The sequence below is a fragment of the Drosophila montana genome, unplaced genomic scaffold, assembly GCF_035044405.1.
Source record: "Drosophila montana isolate Dmon_TW-CO22-7 unplaced genomic scaffold, ASM3504440v1 contig_2481_1, whole genome shotgun sequence".
NCBI classification, from domain to species: Eukaryota; Metazoa; Arthropoda; class Insecta; order Diptera; family Drosophilidae; genus Drosophila; species Drosophila montana.
Genome location: NW_026997351.1, coordinates 257,280 through 274,661, shown reverse-complemented (window position 1 = coordinate 274,661; position 17,382 = coordinate 257,280). Strand labels below are relative to the sequence as shown.

At 35.2% G+C, this 17,382-nt stretch overlaps 1 protein-coding gene across 50 annotated transcripts in view; it reads right to left on the bottom strand.

Annotated features, from left to right (window-relative positions):
• The window catches only part of para (paralytic), a 73,100-nt gene that overhangs the window by 25,059 nt on the left and 30,659 nt on the right, over positions 1-17,382 (bottom strand). For 5 of the 50 annotated variants that reach the window (XM_064682482.1, XM_064682495.1, XM_064682498.1 and 2 more), the window contains 11 exons: positions 17,077-17,288; positions 16,917-17,016; positions 16,748-16,816; positions 12,789-13,066; positions 12,558-12,731; positions 10,851-11,013; positions 9,454-9,641; positions 9,174-9,378; positions 6,370-6,551; positions 5,119-5,526; positions 3,724-3,897 (listed from right to left, as the gene is read on the bottom strand). In XM_064682482.1, the coding sequence (XP_064538552.1) occupies positions 3,724-3,897; positions 5,119-5,526; positions 6,370-6,551; positions 9,174-9,378; positions 9,454-9,641; positions 10,851-11,013; positions 12,558-12,731; positions 12,789-13,066; positions 16,748-16,816; positions 16,917-17,016; positions 17,077-17,288 (2,153 nt within the window). Of the gene's footprint in view, positions 1-2,841; positions 2,965-3,723; positions 3,898-5,118; positions 5,602-6,369; positions 6,582-9,134; positions 9,379-9,453; positions 9,642-10,850; positions 11,014-12,061; positions 12,225-12,557; positions 12,732-12,788; positions 13,067-16,747; positions 16,817-16,916; positions 17,017-17,076; positions 17,289-17,382 lie in introns of all 50 variants that reach the window. The other 45 variants (XM_064682483.1, XM_064682496.1, XM_064682499.1 and 42 more) reach the window with 28 other exon arrangements.

The following is a 17,382-nucleotide window of genomic DNA, read 5'->3' as shown; positions in this document are numbered from 1 at the left end:
GTAGCTGCTGTTCCCGTAGAGCATGCACAGAGAATGCTAATTGAACTTAACGATTAAAGATTAATAAACAGAATATCATGTTGCACCCTTGACAGCCGCACGAAGCTTCACAATGGACGAACGCGGCTTGCAAACGCCAAATGGCAAAGAAATGTGGACCAAATGAATGCATTTTCTTATGGGCTACTGTTACAGTTACAGTTACAGTTACAGTTACAATTACAGTTACAGTTACGAGTACTGTTGTATTCGAATACTAGGTGCTGCCCTCTATACAAGCCCCAATCTTGTTTCTTGTCACCTGTGTGTGTGTGTATGTGTGTGTGTGTGTGTGTAGGACAGAACTGTGGCGTTTGCATTGCCTTTTGGTCTATTGTGCAGCCGCGCAGCTTTTGCACTAGGTTTTCATTCATTTGTGGGGTTGCATTTCTTTTCGAAATTGTTGAGTGGTTTTTTTTACTTTTGGCTTTTGTCTTTATATTGACACATTTTTGCTCAAACTTTGCTGCCGGACTCGATTGGTTCGTGGATTTCATTGGCTGGTTGGTAGGTACAAAAGTTCTTCTTTATGTTAGTTAGCCTGGATGGGGCTTGAATTGGATTGTTTGGGCGTGGCCTGCACGCAATCTGATCGTATGTCTATAGAGAACAGACCAAGCGGCGACTGTAGTCGAATGTTGTCATATTTGTTAAGTTTCTTGGATGCGGCTTGTATTTAAGTAAAACACTGCCACCACTGCGTATACGCAATTTGTCAAATGCTGGCAATTGCACTTGTATTCGACGTTGTCGCATCTATTTTAGGGGTTGGTGGGGTGTTCATATATAACGAATACCTATTTACAGAACAAAGAATATATACAAACGTTTCGCTTTACCTACAGCTGAACACAAACATAATTCATTGGGCTCTAGTTTCATTTTACACTAGGCAACACTTAAGTGTCGCGAAGGCTTTGCAACTCGAATCTTTGTACAGTGGTGGGGCTTATGTGTGCATAATATATGTATATAATATAAACTTATATACATATGCATATATACATATATATATTTTAGGTGCCGCTGGAGTACTAGGTCTTGGGTCTGGTTCGGGATTTGATGTCCTTTCATGTGAATTGATATGGATATAGATATACATATATAGTTAAATGCTACTACTCAAGCTAAGAGTTAGGATCGGCTGGTAGATAACTGTTATACGGGAACGACATACATATATACGGGTATAAGAGTATGGGTACTAGGGGCGCTATTCGCTCAATTGTTACGTTGTTTACAATGGGCACAATATGGTAGAGTATATCTGATTGCGTCTGAACCAAACTACTTACATACGCATCTATTTACATACTGTAGAGTATGCAAACATATGTGTTTAATGGTTTAGCAAGTACGTAACGGCTTAATGCTAAATATACAGATAATACAACTGTTATACGTACAGGCTTAACTAACCTAGATTACAGTCTAAAACTGGAGCTACACTATTGAACTTATCGATTATTACAGTATGGAGGTATGTATGTATGTATATGGTATGTATAAATACATAATATACAAAGCTAAAGCGTCACAGCAGCAACGTTTATAATTAATACAAATGTACATACATATATATTCATATGTTAATGTATATGCATATATAATAGATACATTGATACATTGTATATAGTATGTTAACAAAAGAAAAGCCCTTTTTTTACCACCTACTTTGGGTTTCACGAAAACCAAATGAAAAAATGAAGCATTAATAATACATACATATACATATATTTGTTATACAATTGCAAAACGATTGAACTCTTATGCAAAATTATGTAAATAGTATTTAAATGTTGATACGATAATATAATACAATTGTTACATACATACATATGTAGGTATATGTAATACATATAACAGTAGTTTCTTGGATGGTTAAGTACAATGGTTAAAGAAAACACAAAAAAAAATATAATCTACATACTGGCTGGTATAACAGTTAGCATAGCGCCACTCTAAGCGCAGTGTGAAATATTGTTTGGTATTCAACACAGATAAGATACAACGCTGATTAACAAAATAAAATAACAACAACGAACACACATACAAACATACAAACACACACACAACACACACATACATACATATATACATATATACATATACTCATACATATAAATATATATATATATATATATGTATATGGAGTAAGAAATCTCGCCATTGCACGCGAGTAAATAAAGGGGCGCAATAACAGTTATAACAGTTCGAACTGTAGCTGTATAACAATGTGTTTGGTGCAGCTGGCGGCGCGCACGTATAAGAGAAAGTTAGCAGTTAACACACAAAAGAAAGAGAGACAGTGTGTGAGTGAGAGAGAGAGAGAGAGAGAGCGCACGATAGAAAGGCGTGTCCTTGACGTTGTTGTGACTACTCAGCTGAGAGTCGCAGCTCTGGCTTCAAAGTAGGCCAAGCAAGATCAAGCGCACAGCTGACTGTCGCCATTGTATAACAGTAAGTATTGTATAAGAAATTGATAGTTAGTATGACAACATTGAGTACGGTATATACATATATATAAAGGTTATAACATATATATATATATATATATACATGATATGTATACGGATATTATATTTTTATGCTTGGGCGCACATATATGTTAGCTCTTTCGTACAGACACACACACACACACACACACACACACACACACGCACAGCGACAGAGAGAAAGAGAGCGAGCGCAAGACACAGATACACAAGTACTTTTAAGACAGAGAGAAAGAGAGAGAGAGAGTGAGACAGAAAGAGACAGAAAGAGAGAGAGAGAGAGAGAGTCCCAGCGGACATTACTTACTTTCATGCCCTCCCATCGCGAAACGGCGCGCAATGGCCTCAAAGCGCGTAGGGTCCGCATCGAGCGGAAGGCGGGCACATCGTCGGCTCCGGACCAGACCGCAGCCAAATTGATTAGCGACAGCTAAACGACCATTACATAAGTACATAGTATGTATTTAAGCATAAACAGCTTTAGATACCACTCAAAATCAAAAGGGAAAATCCAAATCGAAATCAAAATCAAACCGCAAACACAAAACATTAACTCAAATTCAAGTGATACTCAAATATATGATCTGTTTATCTAGATATTTTAACGAGTATGTGCAGTTTGTAGTTAGGCTTAGTCTAAACTAAATAAATCACTAACTAAGTTGGGTTTTTAAACTGATATAGTCTTAGATTTCAACTGGGTTTTATAGTACGGGTTCTCTGCTATGCTACATTTACATTTAAGTATTAAATATAGATCTCCTAACTGTTGAACGTTTTATAAATTGTTGTTTGCAGCATTGAACCAAAAATTATTGAATATTAAAAAAAAAATGAAAACAAATCAAAATCTATATATTATCACTAAGTATTTTCAAAGATATATAGTCCAACTGTCAGTCAGTGTATTTATTTTTTTACTTTTTGTACAGGTGTTGGTTTGGTTTGGTAATATTTTTCACATATATATATATTATTTTTTTTGATACCTATACGAGTATATGTAAGTATGTTTCTATCTTTAATTTGTTTGCTTGTTTTTTTTTGTAATTCTTTGACGATCGTTTACGTTTTGTTCAAGTTTCCAAAAAGATACATGTGATTCGGATTCGGATTCGGATTCGGTTCGTGATAAGTAAATAAAAAAGAGAGTCGAAAGCATTTGTACACGGCCAACATGAGGACTTACCATGACAATAACGAAATCAAGCCAGCACCACGCGTTCGTGAAGTACACTTTGAAGCCGAGGGCCAACCACTTGATTAACATCTCCAAGAAGAATATAACCGTAAATATTCTGTCCATATAGTATAAAATATCCTGCAGTATGGGCCTTTGTGGCAGATGTACATCTTCTAAAGCCTGTTTGCGTTTGGTTGTTGGTTGTTGGTTGTTGGGAGTTGGGGGTGGAGTGGGGTATTTAAGTTATTTGTAAAAGAAGTTATGGATTACAAAAGTACATACATATTGTTATCTAGAAGCAGTATAAGAAGCTAGATAGTCATAAGCAATATGGTAATTAAGTAAGTGGAGCCGCTTAACTGGCCTTACTCATATTGGAGTGTCTATACTTCATTTATTATTATTATTGTTATTAATATCATACTTGTTGTTACTTGTTTCTTTCTTTTTTTTTTTTTTTGTTTCTTTATATTTTACGCAAGTAAAAAGGCAACTTTTTGGTTGAATTTTGTTTGTGTCTTTTTCTTCGTTTACGGACAAATCAAAGTCAAACGCAATTAAAGAAAAATTTTCAAAGAAATTGAAGACAAAATTCTTGAAATAATACGCATAAGCGCGTCTCTCACAATAACGGCTAACGGCTAAAGCTACACAAAAAAAGCCCTCAAATTCAATGTGCCAAAATGCCAATTGATGGACTCTATACAAAATACAGATACAGGGTGTGCCCTTTTGCCCTAAGCAAGGACACAAACCGTTTGACTGGACGTGTGCCCAAGCTTAGTTCAAAAGTCGACTTTTTGCGGCTCATTGATCTACATTTATCGAAATGAAATCAAAACCAAACTCAAATCAATTTGAAGCGCTACTGATAGCAACATGCTGGCTGGCTGCGTATGAGAGGGAATTCTTTGGAGATCGTTTAAAGATCAGAGAAATTTATATCTTGGGATCATAAGCAATTAGGCAATTGAAGCATTGTTCTACATTATTGTTGCTACCAGTAGCAGTTAACAATGAAATCAAGAGTGAAATTAAAGAAAACATATACATATGTATACTTTCATAATTGGTTGAAATGTTAAACTCGAAGCTAAACTATGCTCAACTAGCAAACTCTAATTGTCACTAGAATCAAATGATAAGAACAAATAAAAACAATGAAGCAATCAACTTTGGTAAAGTTTAAGCGAGGCTTGATTAACTACTTATATTTTCACTTTTTTTTAATTGTTTTAATTAATTGTAAATTATTTTTGTGGCATTCCGAACTGTTGCAAGTTGCAATAATTCGAAATAGCAAAAATATTTTAGCAAATTTTGTGTTTTTACTGTTTTTTTTTTGGGTTTTTGTTTTTTTGGTTTTTGTTTTTTAAGTAGTTGTAGTTGTAGTCGACTTACCAAAGCTAAGCTACTCATTAAAATCATAGTGATAACAGCTGTTTCAAAATATTTATTTTCAATTAATTGAAAAGTTTTCAGTCGTAAATTGCCCCATCCTTGCCAGAACGGCGAATCTTCGTCACCGGCTAAGATTGGAAATTTCTTATAGTACGAATCGGGGCAGCAATCAGCTGGATACTCGTCAAGTATATCCTCGTCATTTGCATGTATTATGATATCACCGTCGAGTGGGCCCTCCTCGCATTCGCCCTCCTCGTCTAGCTCCTCGTCGAGACCTAAATCCTCTTTACTGGCGTCGCGCTTCTCCTCGCCCTCCATCGTTTCGGCGCTACCCTTGTGGCTTTCGTCCTTGAATGGTCGATTCTTATGGCTACCATATGAGTTAATGCTGGCAGTGTCGTCGTCCTGTAAGGACAAACCTCTATGGTTTAGCTCGTGTTCCAGTCTATTGTCTTGGTGGTTAATTGAGTTGCCAATCATCTGTATAATTATTTATATATATTTTTTTTTTTTTTTTTTTTTTTTATATTTTGGAACGATTTCAGTTCAAGTGTCGGGTTCAGTTGGTTGGATTGGTTGGTTGAGTTTTTATAATTTTTTTTTTTGATTTTTTTTTTTGTAATTTTTGTTTTTTGGTTTTTTTTTTTTTTTTTTTGTTAGTTGATTGGATTGTGGAATACACACACACACACATAACAGTACATATATAGACAGTTATATGTAAAAGAAAACAAATAAATGAACGAAAAGGAAACGAATAAATAATATAAATCAATTTGTTGTCGTTAAGAAATTAGTCTAAATATGTATATAATTATAAAATACATAGGCAATAGTTGTTGTAAAATGTATGCATAACATACATACACACATACACACATACATAATTATTTGAATATATGTACATATACATATGTACGCAAATACACTGCAAACGTTTCTGATCTGATTTTTTGTATCGCATGGAAGATAAGAATGCGATACGCTGGCACCGCGAATGAGGAGGGGTGGGGATACGATAATCGATATCGCTTGCTCGATACATTTACGATAGCTTCAGATGGACAGGGGGGGGGTTAAGGTATGGATTGCATTGTGTTATACTCACTTCCTTCAGTGGAAAATGATTGCATGGCACTTGCATATATAGACGTATATAAACGTATTTATCAAATATACATGTATGCATGTATGTATATATATATATATATATTGAGAATGAAATCAAATTCGAGTTGTCTTATTTACCGTTGCATTATTTAGATATTTGGATTTCTTCGGCTTATTGTTCTTCATGTCGCCGTGTATTGTAAACTCCATGCCATCACCAATGGCAACCTCCAGCTGAGTCTGCTCCTTGATCCCTTTCTTGATCAGACCGTCGGCGAGAATCTCGTCGTGTCCCAGCTCCAACTCGTTGTCACCGTGCTCTGCAGATATACAACGACAAACGCCCTTGCCTTTCGTATCCGATATTTTTTTTTTTGGTTTTTTTTTTTGTTTTGCATTTCGTTATAGACATTTAATTTTCGATATATATGTACATAATATAGGTATGGCATATATATAGCATATATAGCATATATATGTGTTTTTATGGCATATATACGTATATATGGTTGTACATGTATGGGTGATGATGGAAATCATAAAGCGAATTCACACGAATTTAAGAGAAGCAGTTGCCGTTCGCATTAAAGAGTTGTTGTTATTGTTGTTATTATATTTGAAACAATTTTTTTTTTTTATATAAATTATCATTGTTGTTGTTGTCGTTGTTGGTTGGTTGATTGGTTGATATGGTCGATATATAGATATACATATATATATATATGTATTTCATATATTGATGTTTGAATATTTTGATTTGATTTTGTAGGTTCAGTAATGATATATTTGGTTTTGAGGCGTTTGATACGTTGACCAATGCAATACGTTTAGATTTTTAGATTTTTATTGAAATCATGACAAGCCACATTACAGAAATGAAAAGAATAAAGATAGTTATGCGGTTAATATCATATTGGGATCAAGTTTTAGTTTACGACACATAATGGAACACAAAAACAAATCGCATACGTAACGTATGCACGGTCGCGTTTTCTAAACTGATCGATAGCCGATAAATAACAGAGCGTTCGATACATCGGCAAAGTACAGTTGAGAAGACGCTGAAACAACACAACAGCGAACAACGCATATCGCAAATGATCTGACCGGGCTCCCAACAAAGAAGAGCTGCAGAGTGAGATGAGCTGATCGCTAGATGGGATGATCGAATTGTCGAAAACAATATGAATTTGGGCTCAATGTTGTACTGTCATATCTAGAAGCCAGCTGGAATTCGGGAATATTACATGTACACAAATTATACTTGAAAATGGGTTATTTTTTTCTTTTTGTTTTGATCTGGCTTTTGGATAGACATGAGTTTTTTACATAAGCGCTAAGTTAACATTTTACAAAATTGAAATAAAACTTAATGATACAAATTTAAGTGCTAGCGGTATTTTTTTTCTTTTTCTTTTTGGTAAGAGAAAAGAGGAGAAACAATAAAAGAAATTCCATACATATACAATATACAATATACACAGACAACAATAATATCGAAAAAGAAAAGTTTTGTACCACTATGAAGGATCAAATCCACTGTTTTCACTTTCAATTTATATAATTTTTAGTTACAATGGGTATCTTTAATTACTTTCGCATCGTCAATTAATGGCAGCTAGCAAAATTCATATATATATTTATTTAAATTTCATGTTAACCGTTGGCAATTCGCTACGAATCTAGACTCTTATAAATGACCAAATTGTGTTTTTTGATGTTTTCTGTTGTTATTTGTTGAAAAGGTGCATATTTATGGTTAAATGTGGGTAAATATGAAGCCGATTGAAAAACCAAAACTGGACGCAAGTCGTACGTACGTGTGGGTACGTTGTGAGTGTGAGTGGGTGATGCCCAAAATACGAATACGACGAATTCTAATTAGAATTTAACTTTTAGCTATACAATTAACACATATGTACATATAGAGCTATACATATGTACATATGTACGTATGTAGATACAAAAGGTTAGTACGAGAACGAGTACGAATGGAGTGTTGAGATAAAGGAGAATTACAGGAAGAACAAAAGAGAAAGCAAAAGATCAACGAGTAGAAGGTAACGAGTAAACGAGGTACTAGTTGAAAGTCGAAATCTAGCTAAGAAAAATATGTGTACATGACTTTTGCTAAATACTCACTAATTCACAATACTAACGCTAAGTAGATGACGGTGTCTACGGATCTATTTTGTATATATGTAAATAGTTAGTTGGGTAGATTAATTAGGTATGAGGTGAGCGGAAATGTCACACTCGGCGCAATTCTTGATGCCCCAGATGCATACGTACGAGTACATGGCAGCGAGTACATATATAAATACAGATACATATATACATATATACATACATACATACATACATACATACATACATATGTACATATGCATAGTCTCATTTGAGGTTTGAACAACAACAATTATGTTCAAATCGAACGGGAACCATAACTAAATCAGTTAAATTCAAAATGGCGCAACGAGATGAACTTCAATTCGATTGTATTCGACTTCGATTTCGATTTCGATTTCGATTTTGCATATATATATATATTTGATTTATCGATTTTTGGATTTTTTTTTTGCATTACTTGGCAAGTTGATATGAAGATTTTCAGTGGGATGCTGGGTACAAGTGGAAAACTAACTAAAGAGATTTTCGTTTTCATAATTTCTGATTTGCAAATTGTCATTTAGAAACATTTTGAATATATTTTTGTTTACAGTTTTAGACGGATTGGGTGTTGTTTTTCGTTGTGGTCAAACTAGTTGAACATGTAAATTTGTTGCCAATTGTGAGTTGAACGTTAACGTTAACGCAATTATATATCATTGATAATATTATTACATATTATATTATATAGTTAAAAGTAGTTTAGTAAATTGAAAAAACAAGTGGATAAAAACCTTCGCTCCAAATCCAACTGATCTGGTTGATCCTCTCACCTGAAGGTTGATCACTTATTTGATTTGTCAATTTGTTACGTATTAACTTGAAACAATCAGCAACATTACGCTTAACCCAACTTTTAAAACGGCCAATACGATTAAAGGCCTCAGCTATTTTGTTGGTATCATTGTCGGCCGTTGGTGCTGATAAACTAGATGAGCCAAAATTTGACAAAAGCAAGGCTAAGAAAAGGTTAAGAACCTGAAAAAGACAGACAGACCGACATTAATTGATATCGCACACGATTACAAAAATGATCGAACCGGATATACTTACCACAAGATTGCCGATGACAACGGTGGCCAAGAAGAATGGAATGCAGGATACGTCGCCCACGTACATGCAGTCCCACATGGACTCGATCCATTCGCCGCATAGCACCCGGAACACGATCATAAAGCTGTGCATGAAGTCTGTAAAGTTCCAGCGCGGCAGATCTCCGTCCGGAAAACGATCTTTGTGATCTATAGACGCAACGGGGAAGTTAACAAACAGTATACGTTAAATATGGTATTTAGGGAAGAGAAATTCACATCAATTTAAGGATAGGTTTCTTTTTGTTATTATTCATTTTTTTGTTTTTTTTTTCCGTGTTTATTCAATTACTAAAGCCACATACAGAAAGCGTGTGCAAAGTGGCAGCAGCACTCAGAAACAGTGTTGGAAAATGCAAAAAATATGCGCACCAAGAACCACAATCAAAATAATACAGCAAAAAAAACTTAAAACAAAAACTAATTGCGGCTGCGTCTTATGCTACAAAATTGCGTAGCCAAGTTACAGATTTGCAGTTTTGTCATAAATTAAACTATATTGTACAGCAGGAGACAGAGTGAGAGCGAGAGAGAGAGAGAGAGAGCTGAGAGTAAAGAAGCGAAAGGAAATGTTTTGCACGCTAGTGTACTTACAGAAGCCAAAGGCACCAGCCTGGCAATTGGACCCAAAACTCAATCCAAAACCCAACTTAAAAACAAATTACTCAGCGCAAACAAAGGACTTGACCATTTCGGATCTTAACTGAACTGAATTTAAGCGGACGCAAACTGGTAACTCACAACCGGACTGTTTTCTATACATTTTTTGAATAAACTAAAAGTATTTTGAAAATATGTTGGTGTATTTAATTTGATATTAATTCCATAATCAATTCCCATGACAATTACTTTATTTATATTTTATATAACACTCAGCCACATATCAGATGGATATAGCAGATGCTGTGCTTCAATTTTTTAAGTTTAAGTGGAAACGAAAGTAATTTGACATCAGTTGAAAAACTAAAAGATATCGGTCTTGAGCCGAACTGGTTCTGCAAAGTTGAAGCTCAAACTAATTAAGTGTCCAGAGATTTAATTACTGAAGTAATTGTAGTGGCATTAATTGAAAATGAACAATTGGAATGGTAATAACATTCGAGCTAACGAGTAGATATTGTAGTAAACGTAAGCGCAATCGGAAGGATATCGATATCACAGTTATCGATAAACAAGAACGACAACGAAACAAATAAACAACTTAAGCAGTTAACACATAAATATGTACACCCATTTGGTTAAAGTATTGTATAGACACACACATACGTAGAAGAATTGAAAAGAAAAAACGCCCCGATAACAAAACGATAAAATGCACATCGATAAAAGCTGTTGCAACGCAGCGTGTGAAGGACTTACCATGATAGTTCTTTCCGAACAGTTGCATTCCCATCACCGCAAAGATGAAGATGATAATGCAAAGTACAAATGTCAGATTACCCAAAGCGCCCATTGTGCGGCCCATAATCGAAATGAGTAAATTAAGTGTTGGCCAAGATTTGGCCAATTTGAATACACGCAGCTGCATTCACGAATAACCAATTACGAATTACGAATAACGAGTTGCGGTTATGATTTTGAATTTGCCATTGCCATTGATATTTGGTTTGGGTTTGGGTTAAGGGTTTGGTGTCGATTTTGTTGGGATTAGGCGATTAAATGGCATTTATATTAGTCGTTGGTTCAATTTGATTCGATTGCAATTGATATATGGGAATTGTTGATTGTTTGGTTTGTCATTGTTGTCATTATCATTATTATTAGAATTATATTATTGGCAGTATTTGCATTTGTTATTTTTGGTTTGTAAGCCGGGCAAAGCATTAGGAATACAAAAGATAGTTATATATATATATATATGTAGCAATATGTTTTGAAATGCAAATAACGATAAACTATGAATAAAAAGCTACGAATGCGACCGTAGTTGATGATCATGCACAGCAGTTGACATTGAGTATATACATATTTATAGCATCCACTCGAATGCTGTGCATGATTCATTCATTCATTCATTCAAAATGGCATGTATTTACAATGCCTACTGCTCAGCTGTTACACTTCAGATATTGATTAATAGTAAAGTAATTGATTTATATAGGTTGTATATAATTAGGGCCCTCAGTAACTCATTCGAGCTCGGCCAGTTCTAGAATATATCGATTTGTATATCAATCGGTCAATCTCATTCGAAATTGCGAAGCACAATCAAAATATGAAATTCGAAATGCAAAAACCGTGCCCAAAGCATTGCTTTCTATTATTGATTATGTTTTTTTGTTAATTCGGCTTGTCAAATGTCGAATTTTGAGTATCAAGTGGGTTTTCAGCTATTTTGCTATTTTCCATATATATGTATATATGTTTGCTTGGCTAAAATTCAAAAACAAAACGAAACAAAAGTCCTTAATGTATATCAAAAAAATTAGTTAACTTGGAGTAAAAAGTTGAGTAGGAAAATGCTTGTATAAAAAAATTATGTTTTGTTGCACGCTAAAAACTTGCGATTTTTGCTTTTCTTTTTATTATTGATTTATTTTGTTGATTCGTTTGGGCATATACAATAATACCTGTGTAGTTTTTGCCAAACAGCTGCATGCCCATTACAGCAAATATGAAGATTATAATGCATAGGACGAAGGTCAGATTGCCCAGAGCGCCGACAGTGCGACCCATTATCGATATGAGTAAATTTAACGTTGGCCATGATTTGGCCAATTTGAATACACGCAGCTGTAAATTGGCAGGACATGGGTAACATTAGCTTAGTATGTTTGTGTGTGAGTGTGTGTGTGGGTGTTTGAGTGTTTGAGTGTTGGGTAACGGATAAAAGGTAACTGGTAACGGGTTATCGGATTTGAGTAAGTACGCGTTGCTTTGAGTACAGCTTTGTATGAGTATAAGTTGAAAGATATGGTTTACGAACTTGAATATAATTCAATTAAAATCAAACTCAGTCACATAAGTAGATTATATATGGATATGTACGCTTCATAGGGCTACCTTAGTTCCTCAGCTAACTAGAATTATTGAGTTGTGCATATTCAAGGTACGGCTAGTGCTTACCAAACGAAACGAACGCAATACGGATAGACCCTGGACGCCCTCGAGGCCCAGCTCGAGCAGTGAGAGGGCGACAATGATGAAATCAAAGATGTTCCAGCCCTCCTGGAAATAGTATTTGGGACTCATGGCCATCAGTTTCATCGTGGCCTCAATTGCAAAGGTGGCGGTGAAGAACTGCAAATGTATTCAAATGTACTCAAATGATTCATGTCAATTGAAAGTTGTAGTTACATAGTTGCCAGCCTTGAGCACACGTTCCATTTCCTTGTTCATGTCGTGATGATCCATGGCCATGAACATGGTGTTCACAACGATGCACAGCGTGATGAAGAGCTCAACGAACGGATCGAAGACGATCAGGGATACCCATTCCTGAAATTTCAACCAAACCCAGCAGCAGTCCCACACACAAAACACATCGATGCCTTTGAGTATCACTTCGAGCGCCCTGTCTTTCAATGTGGGCCCGTCCTCGTCGTCGTCCTCTGTTGGGAAATAGTAAACGGAGACTGAACCATACAAAAGTTTGTTATTAGTTGTGATTTGACCAACTTTGACTCAGCCAGATTAGCAGATTTTTTTTTTTGTTTTTTTTTTTTAGCAGATTTTCATACGATCGAGTTTCGTAGTTTTGTATGAAAGTTTTTAATATTCGGGTTTTTTTTTTTTGGTTTTTTGTTTTGTGAAGCTTCATTGCATTGGAAATTATTCGTTAGCTTTTCAGGTTGAACAGAAACATAATGGGAAAACAAACACTCACGCGCAGTGTGTGTGTGAGTGTGTGTGTGTGAGTGTGTGTGTGTGTGTGTGAATATGTGTCTTGGTGTAGGTGTTTAAGTGTGCTATCGAAAAATAGAGAGGCTTTTGTTAATGGAGCGCTTTTTTCATATAATTACCAAACACAAACGTACGTTTATTTCTCTCTATAGAATTGGGAATATCAATTCGAACTATGAATACTCTACTTGTACTCTCTCATCAGTTAAGCTCTTCCATTGGACTACGAAAGCAAAGTTCTAATGCAACTGGCATACGGACTAAGCGACTTATGTCTCAACTGACTCAAAACTCAAAACTAGTTGAATTGTAATGAATATAATTAATATTGTTCTTCATCTGCTTGTTTCACTGTACTAACTGACTCTGACTGCTCACGAGTGCTGCAAAGCTGGTTGTTATTGTCTCTACGCTCTAAGAGAAAAAAAAGAAAAGAAATAGTATGCTAGTCGGAAGTGCCCGACCGAGGGATACCCTGAACCCAGAGCCAAGCTGCTGTTACAAGCATTCATACACACACACGCACACACACACACACACAGAGAAGCACGCTCTCCGCCTGCTGCTTCTCTTCTACTTCCTCTTCCTGTGCTATGTTTTTTATATTATTTGTAAGGAATTGGTAAAGTTATCCAAGATGCAACTGTAATACAGGGAAATCCACATTCCACGATGACTAAAAATCGATAATTATCGATATTGTGGAAATGGGAAATGATATCGATTAAAAAAAGAAAAACGTGAATATATATTATAAATTGCAGGTAACAACGCTTTCATATAGACAGACATGGCTAGATCGACTCATGAACAAGAATATTTATATATATGAAGGGGTCGTAGACGCTTTCTCCTGCCTGTTACATACATTTGCACAAAACTCTCATGACCCATATCAATGAGTTCAGGATATAACTAGCTATCTCGATAGTTCGATAGTTCTGCCTATCGACTCTGAAAACTGATGAAAGTTTTGCAGCATTACCGCCGACTACTTTAATGATGAACATGGGGGGAAAATGTTTCATATAATTGGTAAATCTGTACTTTGAAATAAGCGCGAATCATATTCCAATACAAATGTTAAGCATTCAGTCTCTCAGCGTTGAAATATGTAAATCAAGATTTAAGATTAAATAACAAGTAATTGCAGGCAATTACTTTGAGGGTGAATTGTGACCGACTACATTCTACTGAAGAAGCATGCGTTAAGTAATAGTTATTAATGCGTACACTACGATTGTAATTATTATTAATTCGGCTGAAAGCTACTCAAAATTTAAGTAGTAATTGAATTGAAAAATACTTTGAAGCAACTACAAATCAAAATCAAAACATTCTACTGTAATATATAGTATATATGGCCGAGTAAATGTTTGTAAAATTCGTATGCATAGTTAAAATTGGACATGCGGTAAAATGTTAATTTCAAAAAACAATTTCGGCGAAACTAACGACTTTTGTAATAAGTGATAAAATAATTAAATTTAAAATTAAATACAAGCTGTTAAAATTATTCGAAAAGTATTCGTTTTTGTGCTGACAGCCTCTCTGTTTTTTTTTTCTTTTTCTATCTACAGACATGTTCTGAATTTCACTTTTTTAGGTAGCGAACCGGAGTTAGGAATTTCAGTTTAATTTGTTTATGCCAAATAATTAATTATTTTTGAATTAAAGCAAATTGCAATTTGCAGCTCATTTGCCAATTGTGACTCACGCCCGAAATGTAGGCTTATGTATTTATTATTTAGGCGTTATTGCGACGAATGTGAAATTGGGAACATTACTGTTGACTGTTAACTGTTAACTGTTAACTGTTAACTGTTAACTGTTATGCATATGTATTGTATGCTCGCAGCAACTGTATTGTGTTGTGCAGTGAAGCGGCGCTAAGGGTGAAGCGGCGACGGTGCAGCAAGCTAACGAAGCCTCAATGGCGGGCACAGTATGAAAGTGTTGCCTACTTTTTTGGGCAGCGGCAAAGCGAGTAGGCTGCAACGAAATGTGTGTGTGTATGTGTGTGTGTGCGTGTGTGTAGTCATTGGACTGTCGTGTATTCGATTTGGTGTGTGTTTATTTTGGGCATACAAAATTTTCAAATTGATTAGCTAATAGGGTGAATGTGTGTTTGGCTTGCTTGCTGCTTTTATTGTAAATTCATATTTGTATTAATCATTTCTTTTTCGTTTTTTTTTTTTTAATTTTTCTGTTTTATTTTTTGTTTTTCGCTTTCTTCTGTTAGCATCAACGGCATTAAATAAAATGGACGAGTCAAAGAAGTCATTCATTTGGGTATAAACATATGTAATTATATTTATATAGGTATAATTATTAAAAATATTTAGGAATGTTTTTGTTTGAATTCTTTGTTAATAAGACAAAAACAAAAAACAAATCATAAAATGAGAACTCAAAAACATAAATGAAAATGCGAGTACATATGTATACATACATAAATATATTATATAGTATACGTATGTAATCATAAAGGAAATGCATGTGAGTCAAATATTTTTTGCTAGCAAATGTTTTCGAGTTATTTTCCATCGTTTTTTTTTTTTTTTGTTGAATAAATGAACAATAAGAAGGTTAATATTGTTAATCAACTGATGCACAGGCCTATGTTCCACATGCAGCAGACTAGAAATATATATATGGTATTGTTCAAGCCATCAATCCATCAATCCATCAATCATCAATCAGGCGGCCCCTCCAAAACGCACACAACTCATGCGTGTACGTTCATTTCAAAACGTTTAAGCAACAATAAAACCAATAAACATGATTATAACATATATATATATATGTATTTAAATGTGATCTTGAATTTCTAGACAAAAAAAATAACACTCAGCGCATTGTCTGATCAAAATTTAAATTGTACTTGATCTATATAGTAAGTAGGAGCGTTGGTTATGAAGTATGATAAATGCGTAACGCATTGTTAAAAATCGTCGACAATTGAATCGGAGAGCACAAAATGATAGTTATTCGATAGATAGTTTGCAGCATAGAGCACAAAATAAAATGACTGTGGGCAAAAAACGGTTGTCACAGAAACAAACGTTACGGCACTTAAAGTCTATTTTAAGTTCATTGAATTTAAATAGCCAGAAAAGAAAGGAACATATTAGAATAGTTTAAAAAGAATGATTTGCTTTGTACTTATTTACATGAACTTGGTTTTGATCATTTTTTTAGTTCTTGAAACGAAAACAGAAATCAATGAAAACAATGCACATGGAAGAGAACACAAAACAAACGAAAATGTACAAGACGATCGATTTCAATATAAATGTATATATATATATAGATATAGATATTTACTCAATGGGTATGTCAAATGTACAACATGAACGCAATGCGATAATACAAAAGTGGAACAATCGATAAGTCGATAACTCGTTACTTACCACCGCGATCACTTGCTCGACTATGCCGACCAGCGGCTTGCTCAATAATATCATTCAGGACCATAACATCTAGAGAAATAGAAAAAACAAATCGAGAATACCAGAAAGAGAGAGAGAGAGAGGGAGACCGATAAATAATCGATTGATTAGGTTTCACCTTAGAACCTACCTTTCATGTCGACCACCGTTTGTGTCTGGACGGGCTCAATAAAAGGATTGTCGTGATGTTTAATCTTGCCCGCTTCGTCCGTGCACTCCAGGCCGATTTCCTGAAAGAGTTCTCACTTTCAAGTAAAACCATAAATGCATTAAAGATTTGGCCGACTTACGTAGTCCCGATGCTCGACCTTATGATTGGTGTCCAGGCAGGTGGTGCCGCCATTTGTGGCGCCCACTGATTGATTGCGTGTATTGCGATTGCGCAACTTGCTCTCCTTGGTCATTGTGCTGACGCCCATGACGGCCATGCCGCCAAGCAGATCGCCATGTGAGGTATACGATATACGGGACTGGTGCGAGGTATACGACGAGTGTCTAGAGCCTGTAGCAGAACGAATGCAGTTCGATGATTGTGCATTTGACAAATGGTCAAAAATATCGATACGTAAGCATTTATTGAATAAATGCTCAATAAA